The sequence below is a fragment of the Acinonyx jubatus genome, chromosome B1 (assembly GCF_027475565.1).
Source record: "Acinonyx jubatus isolate Ajub_Pintada_27869175 chromosome B1, VMU_Ajub_asm_v1.0, whole genome shotgun sequence".
Lineage (NCBI taxonomy): Eukaryota > Metazoa > Chordata > Mammalia > Carnivora > Felidae > Acinonyx > Acinonyx jubatus.
In genome coordinates this window covers 135,122,391-135,139,272 of record NC_069382.1, presented here as the reverse complement: position 1 = coordinate 135,139,272, position 16,882 = coordinate 135,122,391, and the positions used below count along the sequence as shown (strand labels likewise).

General features: G+C 39.1%; 1 protein-coding gene across 1 annotated transcript; it reads left to right on the top strand.

The window, feature by feature from the left end:
• Positions 1-13,772: 13,772 nt before the first annotated feature.
• Positions 13,773-14,500, top strand: LOC106971286 (ferritin light chain-like). Its single transcript, XM_053216154.1, has one exon. It carries the CDS (start codon positions 13,795-13,797, stop codon positions 14,317-14,319), a length of 525 nt encoding a protein of 174 aa, XP_053072129.1. The 5' UTR covers positions 13,773-13,794; the 3' UTR covers positions 14,320-14,500.
• Positions 14,501-16,882: the final 2,382 nt, after the last annotated feature.

Genomic DNA, 16,882 nt, shown 5'->3' with positions numbered 1-16,882 from the left:
ATCAGTAGTTTGTTCCTTTTATTTTATTTTGTTTAATTTTATTTTATTTTGTGTTGTTTTATTTTATTTTACCTTATTTTATTTTGAGAGACAAAGAGAAAGCACAAGCTGGGGGAGGAGCAGAGGGAGAGAGAGAGAGAAAGAGAGAGAGGGAGAGAGACTCCCAAGCAGGCCCTATGCTCAGTGTGGAGCCATATGCTGGGCTTGATCTCACTACCCTTGGGATCATGACCTGAGCTGAAATCAAGAGTCGGAAGCTCAACCAACTGAGCCACCCAGGCACTTCTTTACTCTCCTTTTTAAAATTTTATTTGTTTGTTTACTGTCTTTGCATTATATTTTGGCTCTGAAGCATGGAGGTTAGTTTTTGATAACACAACCAGAAAGTTTGAGATCAAAACGGAGGCAGCTGAAGAGCTCTTTCAGAGGCCGCTTATCTAAATTATTTTAGGCAGAAGGGCGCCTTGATTTCGGCTCAGGTCATGATCTCATGGTTCATGAGTTTGAGCCCCATCTTGGGTTCTGTGCTGACAGTGCAGAGGCTGCATGGGAGTCTCTCTCTCTCTCTGCTCCTACCCCTTGCTCACTCTCTCACTTTCTCTCTCTCTCTCTCTCTCAAAAATAAATAAACATTAAAGAAAAAAAGTTCTTCCTGAGCCTGCTGGGCCTTGATTGTCTTCAGCTCAAAATAATCCACATGCCAAAGTGGCATATTTTGGGGTGGCAAGCCCTGAGCCCCCTCATATGGTTCTTTTTTTATCTCCTGAAGTCTACTGTTATCAGATATTAATGTGGTTAACTCAGCTAAATGAAGAAGAAACTTGAACACCAAAAATATATAATTTTTATTAATACAGTTCATATTTCCAAGTATTGAATCAGTGGTTTCTTTTAAGGAATGTGTGTCACAGCTGCTAAGTTGACGAGTTCCCTCTATGCTAGAGGAGAGAAACACATACATATGTGTGTTAATGTTTTTTAATGCATGCTTCTCTCCCTTTTTCTCTACATTATACCACTATCTGAGATCAAAAGGCTTCCTTTAGAATAAAAAATTGTACATTAAAAAGCCCCAGAGACTTCAGTGATGTTAAGCACATCACTCTTCTAAATTCAAAATAAAAGTGGAAATTTGAGGGGCTCCTGGGTGGCTCAGTCAGTGGAGCATGTGACTCTTGACCTTGGGGTTGTGAGATCAAGCCCCATGTTGGGCATAGAGCCTACTTAAAAAAAAAAAAAAAAGTGGAAATCTGATTTCTGTAAAGGCAAAATCATCTGTTGACATTCCAGTCCAAAATGCTCACTCTCCACTTCATAAAGAAAAACCTAGCCATCCCTGTGAGCACACCCAGTAAAAGAGCAGGGTAAGTTATCTTACACACCAACTTCCAGACATTCTTCTTGTCTTCCCTCGCATGCCAGACGCACTGTATCATTCACTTGCTCTGTGGTATATCCAAAGCAGTTTTTTCTCATTCATTTGCCTGTCAAAAATTAAGTTTCCCTAGAGTTTTTCCTAACATCCTCTACCTTCCACAGCCCAGAGTCCTCTTTACAACTGCAGATTCCCACAGGGCTTCCTTGCTCCTGTCATTCCTCCACAGTCCAAAAATTATCCCTATTAACTCTCATTTTCTTACTGGGTGTCTCCCAACTGTTGGCGTACCGAGACAGACTCAGACAAAGCAATTTAAATTAAATATGTGTTTGACTCATAGTCTCTTTAACTTTCTAATTGAAAGGGTAATACATACCTCTTTTAAAATTACTTCTTTTTACAATAAAAATAATATGAAATAAATTAACTTAAAAAATTAAAGCCCAGGGCACCTGGGGGCTCAGTCAGTTAAGCGTCTGACTTCAGCTCAGGTCATGCTCTGGAGGTTCACGAGTTCAAGCCCCACATCGGACTCTGCGCCGACAGCTCAGAGCCTGGAGCCTACTTGGGATTCTATGTCCCCTCTCTCTCTGCCCCTCCCCCAGTCACGCTCTGTCTCTGTCTCTCTCTGTCTCTCTCTCTCTCAAATAAAAAAAAAAAAAAAAGAATAAACATTAAAAATTTTTTTTAAATAAATAAAGCCTGGGTGGCTCAGTTGGTTAAGCGTCTGACTCTTGATTTCAGTTCAGGTCATGATGTCACAGTTCATTAGTTCCAGCCAGGTGTTGGGCCCCAGGCTGACAGTGTGGAGCCTGCTTGGGATTCTCTCTTTTCTTGTCTCTCTCTGCCCCTCCCCCACTTGCACTTACTTGCTCGCTTCTCTGTCTCTCAAAATAACATAAATAAATAAGCTTAAAAAATAAAAATAATATGTACACATTATAGAAAACTGAGAGTATATGGAATATATATATATAAAATCAAATATTATTCAGCCAAAGAAAAGAATAAAGTCTTGTCATTGCAACAACATGGATGGAGCTAGAGAGTAAAATGCTAAGTGAAATAAATCATTCAGAGAAAAGACAAATACCATATGACTTCACTCATATGTGGCGTTTAGGAAACAAAACAAATGAGCAAAGGGGGAAAAAAGAGAGGTAAACCAAGAAATAGACTATTAACCATATAGAACAAACTGATGGTTACCAGGGGGAGAGAGGGTAGAGGGGTTAAACAGGTGATGGGGAGTAAGGAGTGCACTTGTTGTCATGAGCACTGGGGTGTTGTAGGGAAGTGCTGAACCATTATATAATATGCCTGAAAGTAATATTACGCTGTATGTTAACTAACTAGAATTTATTTTATTTTTCATTTTATTTAAAAATTTTTTTATTTATTTTGAGAGAGAAAGAGAGCAGGGAGGGGCAGAAAGAGAGGCAGAGAGAATCTCAAGCAGGCTCTACGCTGCCAGCACAGAGCCCGATACGGGGCTCGAATCTACCAATTGTGAGGTCATGACCTGAGCGGGAATCAAGAGTTGGACACTTAACCAACTGAGCCACCCAGGTGCCCCTAACTAACTGGGATTTAAATTTAACTCAGAAAAAAGAAAATTCCAGTTAAAAAAAAAAGAAAATATTGGTAGCATACAAGGATAAAAAATATAAAGAGTATGGATTTTTCCCTTTTTTCTTGTTTTTTGTTTGTATTATTATTAATATTAGTCTTTGCTATTTGTGCAGGAAAAAGCTTTCACATAGTTTAAGGAAATTTTGAAGAATACAAAACAACCTAAATTATTTCCAGTTTGTCTTCCTTTTTGTAAGGTGAAGGAGCAAATTTTTGTGTTACCTGATGGACATTCCAAGAACCCTCAAAATATTTTAAGCACAAAAGACATCTTAATATTTTTTACTATTCCTTTGGGGGGGGTAGGCAGAGGGAGAGGAAGAGAGAATCTTAAGACTCTGTGCCCAGCTTGGAGCCTGACTTGGGGCTCAATCTCTCGACCGTGATGAGATCATGAGATCATGACCTGAGCCAAAATCAATAGTTGGATGCTTAACCCACTTAGTCACCCAGGTTCCCCAGTATTTTTACTATTCTGAGTATACAGTTTAAAACGGGAAAGAAAAGATCAAGAAGAATTATCAGAGGTGGCAATATATGAACAGAAGTCATAATTCCTAAAACTCAAGATATACTTATTATAAATACTTAAAAGCCACAGCAATAAAGAACAGCGAGTGCTAGGAATTTATTTTTTTTATTGTTAAAAAATTTTTACTGTTTATTTATTTTTGAGAGTGAGAGAGAGAAACAGAGTGTGACTGGGGAAGGGGCAGACAGAGGGAGACACAGAATCTGTGGCAGGATCCAGGCTCTGAGCTGTCAGCATAGAGCCTGATGCAGGACTCGAACTCAAGTACCGTGAGATCATGACCTGAGCTGAAGTCGGACGCTTAACAACTGAGCTACCCAGGCGCCTGGGAACTTAATTTAAAAGTAAAGTATTTTTGGTCAAAATTATTCAAGAGCATTCCAGAAGTCCAAAGAATTAGTAGGATATTTTGGTGATTAAAAAGAACATCTGAATCTATGCACGTATTAACTTGGTCATTTTCCGAAAAGAAAATCCAAATTCTAGTTTGACTCTTTTTTAAAAAAGAATATATCCAAAAAATAATACTAAAAATAAAAATAATGTTTTAAACAATATATCCATATTTATTGAAGCTTTGTTTACAATAGCCAAGATATGGAAGCAACCTAGTGTCCGCTGATAGATGTGTGTATACATACAATGAAATATTGCTCAGCCATTAAAAGAATGAGATTTTTAAAAAATTTTTAGTGACTAAATTTGTTTCCCACATACAAAACAAAATGTGTGCAGTGGTTACTTGTTTTTGTTTTGTTTTTTTAAATTTTTTTTTCCAACGTTTACTTATTTTTTTGGGGACAGAGAGAGACAGAGCATGAACGCGGGAGGGGCAGAGAGTGAGGGAGACACAGAATCGGAAACAGGCTCCAGGCTCTGAGCCATCAGCCCAGAGCCTGACGCGGGGCTTGAACTCACGGACTGCAAAATCGTGACCTGGCTGAAGTCGGACGCTTAACCAACTGCGCCACCCAGGGGCCCCTGTTTTGTTTTGTTTTAAAGAATGAGACCTTGCTATTTGCAATAACATGGATGGACCTAGAGGGTATTATGCTGCATGAAATAAATAAGATAGAGAAAGGCAAATACCATATGATTTCACTCAGATGTGGAATCTAAAAAACAAAATGAACAAACAAAAAAGGCAGAAACAGCCTACAAATACAGAGAACAAACTAATGGTTGCCAGAGAGAAAGAGGGTGGGGGAATGTGCAAAATGGGTGAAGAGGAGTGGGAGATACAGGCTTCCGGTTACGGAATGAAGAGAGCATAGGGAATACAGTCAATAGTATTGCAATGTGTTGTATATGGTGACAGATGGTAGCTTTACTTGTTGTAAACATAGTATAGTATATAGACTTGTCCAATCACTATGTTGTACACCTGAAACTCATGTTTTAACATTGTGTGTCAACTATAATTAAAAAAAAAAAGATTGGAAAAAAAAAGAAAAATAGAAAGATTATCATCCATGTAACAATTTGTAGTAAAGAAATTGTAGCAAGATGGCATCACAGGAAGTTCCTGAACTCACTTCTTCCATAGACACGAAGTCTACAGATATGTATGAAATAATTCCCCGTGAAAAGGACTTGAAAACTAGCTAAATAGCTTCTTTACAACAGATAGTAAAAAGGCCACATCGAGAGGGAGTAAGAGAGGCAGTCTTGCCAAAAGCCTCAACCCCCACAGTAGGGACGGATCTCACAAACCTGGAGATTCGGAGAAGGAGTTTATGTCCTATGTCAGGCACCCCAAACCTTGAAACCTGCAATAGAGAGCAAAATCCCCAATATGTCTGGCTTTGAAAACCAACAGGGTTCATATCCAGGAGACTCAAATATATGGAACTGAGATTCTTCTCTTATAGGGCTTGTGCACAAACTCACCTGACCCAAGGATAAACACTAAAGCAGTAGTGTGAAAAGCACCTAGACTATATGTGAAGGAGATTCATTTGCTAATCTTAAAGCATCTGCCAGAGGGGCAGAATTCTGTTGGGACTCTCTCTGGGGACTTACGTGCTGACAGGCACCATTTTTGTGCTCTCTCTCTATCTTGATAGTGCTTGTGGTCATGCCCCAGCCGTGTGCTCCTCCAGGCACCTGTGAAAACTGGCAGGCACATGCAATCCACACGGGGATGTTCCTTGATCACCTAGCTCTGATGGCTGTGGTTGGGGACAGGGCATGCATTCCTGGATCCCACAGGACTATAATAATCAAAGACAGTTCTTGACAGGATGCCACCCGTAGGGTATTACCCAGACAGCAGACTGAAACACATCCCCAGTATCCCTGTAAAAAAGGCCTATTTATGGGCTGCCTGGCTGGCTCAATCAGTGGAATACTCAACTCTTGTTCTTAGGGTTGTGAGTTCAAGCCCCACATTGGGTTAGAAATTACTTTAAAAAATAAAAGAACTTTTATTAAGAACTAAAAGGAGAAATCAAAAAATATTTGAGACAAATGAAATGGAAATGTAACTTACCAAATACAAAGGCTCATAAGAGGGGTACCTGAGTGGCCCAGTCGGTTAAGTGTCCAACTTCGACTCAGGTCATGATCTCCTGGCTCAGGGGTTCAAGCCCCATGTCAGGCTCTGTGCCAACAGCTCAAAGCCTGAAGCCTGCTTCAGATTCTGTGTCTCCTTCACTCTGCCCCTCCCCCGTTCAAGCTCTGTTTCTCAAAAATAAGCATTAAAATTTTTTTAATTTAAAATTTTAAAAAAAGCTCATAAGAAGCCACTGTGAACAATTTTACTAGCCTACTATCTTCCATCCTACACAAAAATTAACTCAAATTGGATTAAAGGCATGAATATACAATCTAAAACCATAAAATGTCTAGGAAAAAAAAGAAAACATAGGCAGTAAACTCCTTGAAATTGGCCTTGGCAATGATTTTTGGATCTCACACCAAAATCAAAGGCAACAAAAGAAAAAATAAACGAGTAGAACTACATCAAACTGAAAAGCTTCTGCACAGCAAACAAAACCATGAGCAAAATGAAATGGTGACCTACTGAATGGGAGAAAATATTTGCAAATCATCTATCTGATAAGGGGCTAATATTCAAAATATATAAAGAAGTCATATAACTCAATAGCCAAAAAAAAAAAAAAAAAAGCAATCTGATTAAAAAATATGCAGAGGATCAGAATAGACATTTCGCCAAGGAAGACACATAGATGGCCAACAGACACATGAAAGGATGCTCAATGTCACTAATCATCAGAGAAATGCATATCAAAATTACAATAAGATATCACCTCACACCTGTTAGAATGACCATTATCAAAAAGACAAGAGGGGTGCCTGGCTGGCTCAGTCAGTAGAGCATGTGAGACTTGATTTTGGGGTCATGAATTCAAACCCCACGTTCGGTGTAGAGATTACTTAAAAAAATAAATTAAAATAAATAAAAATTAAATTTTAAAAAAGTTGCTGTTGAAGCACTAATTTTTAAAAAATGGGGGCGCCTGGCTGGCCCAGTCATTGGAGTATGTGACTCTTGATCTCCGTGTCGTGAGTTCAAACCCCACATTGGCCACAGAGCTTACTTAAAAATAAAAAGGAAAAAAGAGAGAGAAAAGACAAGAAATAACAAGTATTGGTGAGAATGTGGAGAAGAGGGAACACTTGTGCACTGTGGGTGGCAATGTAAACTGCTGCAGCAGAACAATATGGAGGTTTCTCAAAAAATTAAAAACAGGGGCACCTGAGTGGCTTGGTGTGTTAGGCGTTCAACTTCAGTTCAGGTCATGATGTCAGGGTTCGTGAGTTTGAACGCTGCGTGGGGCTCTGTGCTGAGTTAGTGGGGCTGGATCCCACTAACCCTGAGGTCATGAACTGAGCCAAAATCAAGAGTTGAACATTTAACCAGCTGAGTCCCCTAGCCCCACACATTACTATTTTTTTGTTTTACATTTATTTATTTTTGAGAGACAGTGAGACAGAGCATGAGCAGAGGAGGGGCAGAGAGAGAATCTGAAGCAGGCTCCAGGCTCTGAGCAAGCATTTCGCACAAAGCTCCAGGTTCTGAGCAAGCATTCAGCACAGAGCCTGATGCAGGGCTCAAACCTACGAATCGTGAGATTATGACCTGAGCCAAAGTCAGACACTTAACCAACTGAGCCACCCAGGCACCACACACATTACTACCTTTAACCAAAGTAGCCAACTTTTGTTTTGTCCCGACATAGAGAAGCCTAGAAGACAGTAAACTAAGAAATATCTACCTAATTTTTGAGCACACATTTTAGATAATCTTTACAAATTTTAAGCTGATAAAACAAACCCAGGGATGCCTGGCTAGCTCATTTGGTGGAGTATGTGACTCTTGATCTTTGAGTTTGAGCCTCATATTGGATATAGAGATTACTTAAAAATTAAAAAAAAAATCTTTAGGGCACATACACCCCAATATTTATAGCAGCGCTATCAACAATAGCCAAATTATGGAAAGAGCCCAAATGTCCATCGACTGATGAATGGATAAGGAAGATATGGTATATATACACAATGGACTACTACGTGGCAATGAAAAAGAATGAAATCTTGCCATTTGCAACAATGTGGATGGAACTAGAGTGTATTATGCTAAGCGAAGTAAATCCGAGAAAGACAAGTATCATATGATTTCACTCGTATGTGGAATTTAAGAAACACAACAAATGAACTCATAGGGGAAGAGAAAGAAAAATAAGATGAAAAGAGAGTGGGAGGCAACCATAAAAGACTCTTAAATATACAGAATAAGCTGAGGGTTGCTGGAGGGGAGGTAGGTGGGGGGGATGAGTTAAATGGATCATGGGCATTAAGGAGAGCACTTTTCGGGATGCACACTGGGTGTTATAGGCAAGTGATGAATCACTAAATTCTACTCCTGAAACCACGACTACACCATATGTTAACTAACTTGAATTTAAATTTTAAAAAAATCTTTAAAAAAAATTTTTTAAATAAAAACCATTTTATATTTTTAATCTTAAACAATTATTAGAAAGGATAACTTACTTAACTTATAAGGTCAATATAAAAATTTATATAAATTAAAGCATGAGAATTTTAATTTTAGTCCTATAAAAGTTAAAATATAGTGTTAGCATTAATTTTATACAATAAAACACAGTTTACTTTTTCTTTCTTTTAGAGATGTTTGATTATTTACATGGACTAGGTATTCCTAAACTGCATAGATGGCAACAGAATTATTTTTTTTCTAGTCAATCCACCTTTAAAATTTCTCAAGTGAGGGGAAGAGGGATAGGACAGAAGGGGGAAAAAGTGAGTGGGAACAAGCTTTAGACAAATACAAAATTATCATTGGAGAAAGGCTAATAATCTTTCTGTTGCAAGGTGAGAAAAAAGTTTAGATTTAGAAAAACTCATTTCAACACACACACATACACACACACACACACACACACACACACACACACACGAGTCGTTAACAACTGGTTTAAACAGTAACTTGGGCTCTTGGCAATTTTATCAAGTCAAAGAATAAGAATGAAAATGAAGGATGTTTATGGAAGGAGGGAGTCTTCCTTAAAAGAAATCTCTTTTAGACAGATAAGATAGACAGTCCCAGGGTACCTGGGTGGCTCATTTGGTTAAGCTTCTTGATTTTGGCTCAGGTCATGATCCCAGAGTGGAGCACTGTGTTGGGCTCCATGCTGAGCATGGAGATTGAGATTCTCTCTCTCTCCCTCACTCTGCCCCTCTCCCTAGCTTGGGCTCCAAAGAAAGAAAGAAAGAAAGAAAGAAAGAAAGAAAGAAAGAAAGAAAAAAGTAAAGAAACAAAGAAAGAAAAAAACAAAGAAACAAAGAAACAAAGAAAAAAGAAAAGGTAGACAATCCCCTTACAAGAGGTTCTTTCCCCTTTTCATTCTAAGGCATCTCCAAAATGAAAAATATAATTTATGTCAAAATTCTTCAGAGTAGCCACTACAACTCCAAGCCATCCTCTGTGAAGTTATGTCAGCGAGCAGTGCAAATTCATTAGTAGGCAACCCATTAGAAGTTGGTTGACAGCTGGTCAAAAATAAAAGTATCACAGAGTTTTGGACCCTAACCCCAAGGATAAGTTGCCCTGCCTACTTACTCAAGAAATCAGCATGACCCTGAAGAGCCACAGAGATCATAAAAGTCCAGATATAGCACAAAATCCATGCAATCAAGGACAGAGAGCCCTCGAGCAGGGGTAACTCAAATGGTCTCAGATGTGCATGTTCTTACTGAATGGAGGTCCGAGTCATAGCAGGAGGGTCTTAGCCATCCGTGGTAGTAATTGTTCTGGCCCAATCAGCCAAAGACCATCTGGGACAAACCTGTAGTCAAACAAAGTGAGATTCACTCATTTGTTGCAATGAGAGACACTGCACATGGAGAAACTATGGGATGTCCCACTAAACAAAGGAGAAGATGAGTTATAGGATTTGGGGGAAGAGTGACATTTAGGCGAAATTTAAATGAAGTAGTGTTTTGATAGGATCAAAGCAAAGCAAGGTCATATATAAAGGAGGCAAGGTCAGATCTGGACTGCAAAATTGAACAGGCACCTGTTTCTTTGAAAATTGCAAAGTTGAAGTAAGGGTGGAATATTGTCTTCAGAAACCTCTCCTCTGAAGTTCCACACCTGGACTGCAAATCAGTTTTGCTTCTGTGGGCCTTAGATTCTCTGAGAAAGAGTGGGATATTTCATTCTTCTTGATGTTATTTCAAACAGCAAAGTTTCTAGTCTATGATTTCAAGGATCAAGTCACTCAGCATAGGGGGCTGTTTTGATACTTTACCACTGCACCATGTCTCTGGGGGGAACATTATTATTCCTTGTTAAATTTATGCTAACTTTATCTGTATCTGTCCTCCTAGACTGACACATAGCAGGGCATATTTTTACTTTGCCAGCTCCAGCCAATTTAATACTTTCTCAAGTTTAAAGCCTGCCAAAAAGTGATGCTCTTTCTAACACTATTCAGGACAGAAAAAAAATAGGATTGAGATATTCTAAATCAATTCTTACTGGTTGAATATACTTAAGGGGTATATACTGGTATATAGATGATCTTTTTTTTAAGTTTATTTATTTATTTTGAGGAAGAGAGAGTGTGGGTCTACAGGGGAAAGGCAGAGAGAGAGGGAGAAAGAATCCCAAGTGGGTTCCACGCTGTCAGCACGGAGCCTGATGTGGGGCTCTATCCCACAAACCATGAGATCATGGCCTGAGCTGAAATCAAGAGTTGGAGGCTCAACCAACTGAGCCACCCAGACGCCACTAGAGCATCTTGATAAACATTTCCATAAGGATCCAAGCTAGGGAAAACAACTCTGAATACAAAACTGCAATGTTGCACACATAAAAGGGCACAGGTTTCTACACATCCATGTTTGAAATCCTGGCTGTAAAAGGATGAGACATTGGACAAATTAGATGCCTTTGCTGAAGTTTTCATCAACTTGTACTCAGCAAGTTACTTCACACTCTAAGCTGGATTTCTCTCATCAGGTTAGTGTGAGAATTAAATAGGTTAACAGCTAAATATATCTAGCATTGTTCCTTGAAATGTAAAAGAAAGTGTGGAGGAGGGGACCCTAGAATTACAGATGTATTCCTCCTAGCAGATGGGGGGGGGAGAGAAATAATTGTAGCTTGCACAGGGGGAGCAGGGGTCTAAAAAGATAGTCTCTATGGTGTGTTGTCTTTTCTAAAATGATCTTTTTCACATTAAAACATTTTTTAAATGTTTATCTATTTTTGAGAGAGAGGGAGACTGAGCACGAGCGAGGGAGGGGCAAGGAGGGAGACACAGAAACTGAAGCAGGCTCCAGACTCTGAGCTGTCAGCACAGAGCCCGACGCAGGGTTCGACCTGGGGCTCGAACTCACAGTGTGAGATCATGACCTGAGCCAGAGTCAAATGCTTAACTGATTGAGCCACCCAGGCATCCCGATCTTTTTCATATTAAAACATTTTTAAAGTTAAGTTACAGGTTAAAGGCTGTATATACATTTAATACAGTATTTCTTAATTTCAACATGTTTGGATTTCTTAATGACTTATTTTCGTTTAATTTTATTGCATTGACGTTAGTGAAACTGGCCTGATTTCTGTGTTTTGAATTGTGTTTGGTTCATAAAGGCTCAAAACTAGTATATCTTCCTTGCGTTTTATACTTTTATTAATATGAGATATTTCACATTACCTTCTTTGCTTTTTACCTTGAATTCACTTTTCCCTTATACCAGTATTGTTAGTATATTGTTGTAATGCTGTATATTTTCTGATGTCAACATATATTTTTTAAGTTTACTTATTTATTTGAGAGATAGAGCAAGAGATCACAAGCAGGGGAGGGCAGAGAGAAAAGGGAGAGAGACAGAATCCCAAGCAGGCTCTGCATTGTCAGCGTGAAGCCCGCCATGGGGCTGAACCCAGGAACCCACAAGATCATGACTTGAGCCAAAGTCAAGAGTTAGACCCTTAACTGACTGAGCCACCCAGGCGCCTCCCCCCCCCCCCACCGATGTCACAATCTTTAATCTTCTTGCATCATTTTCTTTTGGATATATCTCTTATAAATGGCATCTAACGTGTCTTTATTTTACCCATTCTGTCTTATATCATTTGAATTTAATTCATCCATGCCATGGTTTCTGTTATGATTGGATTTACTTACTCCAGCCACCTGAATTTGTGCCTCGAATTTATCATTTTTTCTTCTAAGTATATTATCTTTCTTTTTAACTTTCTTTCTTTCCAACTATGTAGATAAACTCTAAGGTGGCAAACACCCCGTTATCCCCTCTTCCTCATATGCACGCTTTTTTGTTAACGATCTACCCTTGACTGTGGATGGGATTTCTTAATTGCTTCTAATGAACAGAATACGGCAAAGGTGGTGAGATATCACCCCCATGATTACCTTACCTTGCATAAGACTCTGTTTTGCTATCTGACTCACTCCAGAGACTCTTAATACGGGCTTAATGAATCTGAATGGATCATTTAGACAAAGCTTATCCTGGATTGGATATTTAATAATTTTCTTTCCCACTAAAGCAGAGGGAGGGTAGATTAATTTTAGGTTAAAAAAAATTGTGGTTGAGTGCCTGGCTAGCTCAGTTGGAAAAGCATGTGACTCTTGATCTCGGAGTTGTCAGTTCAAGCTCCATGGTGGGTGTGGAGATTACTTAAAAGTAAAATCTTAAAAAAAAAAATCCCAAACAAACACACAATTGTATTGTGCCCTACAGTGTTGTTTTATTGGTGGGAAATTGGCCAGACTTCAATATACATCAGTGGGGGTAACAAATGCATTATGGTACAGCCTTATGATGATTTATTACATAGCCATGAATTCTTATTTGGAACAAACAAATCACAGAATCCCAGAATATCAGGATTGACTAGAATGTCATATTTCCACTGAATAAAAGGTCCAGTGTAAGAGGAAAACAAAAAAACAACTTCTGTTTTTTACCCTGTACATCTGAATTGTAGTAGGAAATAAAATTTTGAAGTTATTTCACAAGGCTGTCATCAGGAAATGAAGACAAAAGAAAAAAATCAACAAATAAAAATAATATTTTTAACCCATTCACGCCCCAATCTAATATGAAATTAAGAGTTTGTTTTTTTTTTTAACGTTTATTTATTTTTGAGACAGAGAGAGACAGAGCATGAACAGGGGAGGGTCAGAGAGAGGGAGACACAGAATCTGAAACAGGCTCCAGGCTCTGAGCTGTGAGCACAGAGCCCAACACGGGGCTCGAACTCACGTACTGTAAGATCATGACCTGAGCTGAAGTTGGCCGTTTAACCGACTGAGCCACCCAGGCGCCCCAAAATTAAGAGTTTTTATACCATCTATAGACCAACTTCCCTGATGAACATGGATGCAAAAAATCTTCAACAAGATACTAGCCAACTGGATCCAACAACACATTAAAAACGATTATTCACCAGGATCAAGTGGGATTTATACCTGGGATACAGGGCTGGTTCAATATCCGCAAAACAATCAGTGTGATTCATCACATCAATAGAAGAAAGGACAAGAACCACATGATCCTCTCAATAGATGCAGAGAAAGCATTTGACAAAATACAGCATCCTTTCTTGATAAAAACTCTTAAGAAAGTAGGGATAGAAGGATCATACCTCGAGATCATAAAAGCCATATATGAAGACCCTCATTACCTCAGTGGGTAATGAGGAGACTTAGCTCCTCATTACCAACCAACCATGAGCTCCCAGATTCGTCAGAATTATTCCACCGAGGTGGAGGCCTCCGTCAATCGCCTGGTCAACATGCATCTGTGGGCCTCCTACACCTACCTCTCTCTGGGCTTCTATTTCGACCGTGACGATGTGGCTCTGGAGGGCGTGGGCCACTTCTTCCTCGAGTTGGCTGAGGAGAAGCAGGAGGGCGCGGAGTGCCTCTTGAAGATGCAAAACCAGCGCAGCGGCCGCGCCCTCTTCCTGGACATGCAGAAGCCCTCCCAAGATGAGTGGGGTAAAACCCTGGACGCCATGGAAGCCGCCCTGCTTCTGGAGAACTTGAACCAGGGCCTTTTGGATCTGCATGCCCTGGGTTCTGCCCGCGCAGACCCCCATCTCTGTGACTTCCTGGAGAATCACTTTCTAGATGAGGAGGTGAAACTCATTAAGAAGATGGGCGACCATCTAACTAATCTCCCCAGGCTATCCGGCCCCCAGGCCGACCTGGGCGAGTATCTCTTCGAAAGACTCACCCTCAAGCACGACTAGAAGTCTCTGGAGCCCAGCAGCCTTTGAGAGGGTCCCTCTGGCATTCCCCCCAGATGTCAGGGCTTGTGCCTGAGTCTCTCCTTGCAGCCACTAGGCAGCTTTTTAACCAACCTAGAGCCCTCTCCCAAGCCATGAACCAAATGAAAACAATAAAGCTTTTTTGCAGGAAAAAAAAAAAAAAGACCCAATGTTATTATCCTCAGTGGGGAAAAACTGACAGCTTTCCCCCTAAGGTCAGGGACAAGACAGGGATGTCCACTCTCACCACTGTTATTCAACATAGTATTGGAAGTCAGCCTCAGCCATCACACAGCACAAAGAAATAAAAGGCATCCAAATTGTCCAGGAGGAGGTCAAACTTTCATTCTTCGCAGATGATGTGATAGTCTATATGGAAAACCCAGAAGATTCCATCCAAAAACTACCAGAACTAATCCATGAATTCAGCAAAGTCGCAGGATATAAAATAAATGCACAGAAACTGGTTGCATTCCTATACACCAACAATGAAGCGACAGAGAAATCAAGGAATCGATCCCATTTACAATTGCACCAAAAACCATAAAATACCTAGGAATAAATCTAACCAAAGAAGTGAAAAATCTATACAATGAAAACTATAGAAAGCTTATGAAAGAAATTGAAGACACACAAAAAAATGGAATAAGATTCCATGCTCCTGGATAGGAAGAACAAATATTGTTAAAATGTCGACACTACCCAAAGCAATCTACATATTCAATGCAATCCCTATCAAAATAACACCAGCATTCTTCACAGAGCTAGAACAAACAATCCTAAAATTTGTATGGAACCAGAAAAGACCCTGAATAGCCAAAGCAATCTTGAAAAAGAAAACCAAAGCGGGAGGCATCACAATCCCAGACTTCAAGCTATACTTCAAAGCTGTAATCATCACGACTGTATGGTACTGGCACAAGAACATACACTCAGGTCAATGGAACAGAATAGAGTACCCAGAAATGGACCCACAAACATATGGCCAAATAATCTTTGACAAAGCAGGAAAGAATATTCAGTGGAATAAAGACAGTCTCTTCAGCAAGTGGTGCTGGAAAAACTGGACAGAGACATGCAGAAGAATGAACCTGGACCACTTTCTTACACCATTCACAAAAATACACTCAAAAAGAATGAAAGACTTAAATGTAAGACAGGAAGCCATCAAAATCCTCGAGGAGAAAACAGGCAAAAACCTCTTGGATCTTGACCACAGCAACTTCTTACTCAACACGTCTCCAGAGGCAAGGGAAACAAAAGCAAAAATGAACTACTGGGCCATCAAGATAAAAAGCTTCTGCACAACGAAGGAGACAATCAGCAAAACTAAAAGACAACTGACGGAATGGAAGAAGATATTTGCAAACGACATATCAAATAAAGGGTTAGTATCCAAAATCTATAAAGAACTTATCAAACTCAACACCCAAAAAGCAAATAGTCCAGTGAAAAAATGAGCCAAAGACATGAATAGACACTTCTCCAAAGAAGACATCCAGATGGCCAACTGACACATGAAAAAATGCTCAACATCACTCATCATCAGGGAAATACAAATCAAAACCACAATGAGATACCACCTCACACCTGTCAGAATGTCTAACATTAATAACTCAGGCAATACAGATGTTGGCGAGGATGCAAAGAGGATCTCTTTTGCACTGCTGGGGTGGGAATGCAAACTGGTGCAGCCAATATGGGAAACAGTCTGGAGGTTCTTTAAAAAATTAAAAATAGAACTACCGTACGACCCAGCAATTGCACTGCTAGGTATTTATCCAAGGGATACAGATATGCTGTTCTGAAGGGGCACATGCGCCCCAATGTTTATAGCAGCACTATCAATAATAGCCCAAGTATGGAAAGAGCTCGAATGTCCATTGATGGATGAATGGACAAAGAAGATGTGGGGTGTATATACATATATATACACACACATTGTATATATATACATTGTATATATATATATACATTGTGTATATACATTGTATATATACACATTGTATATAATGTATATACAATGTATATATACACAGTGTATATATACACAATGTATATATACACAATGTATATATATATATACACAATGTATATATCTTTGTATTTACACAATGTATTTATCTTTGTATATGTATATATATACAAAGATAAAGATAAAGAAGATGTGGGGTATGTATATATATATATATATATATACACATTGTGTGTATATATATATATATACACATTGTATACAATGTATATATGTATATATATACACACAATGTGTATATATACAAATATATATAATGGAGTATTACTCGGCAATCAAAAAGAATGAAGTCTTGCCATTTGCAACTAAAGGGTATTATGCTAAGCAAAATTAATCAGAGAAAGACAAATATCATAAGACTTCACTCATATGAGGACTTTAAGATACAAAACAGGTGAACATGAAGGGAAGCAAAAGTAATATAAAAACAGGGAGGAGAACAAAAATAAAAGAGACTTTTAAATATGGAGAACAAACAGAGGTTTGCAGGACAGGTTTCGGGAGGGGGGA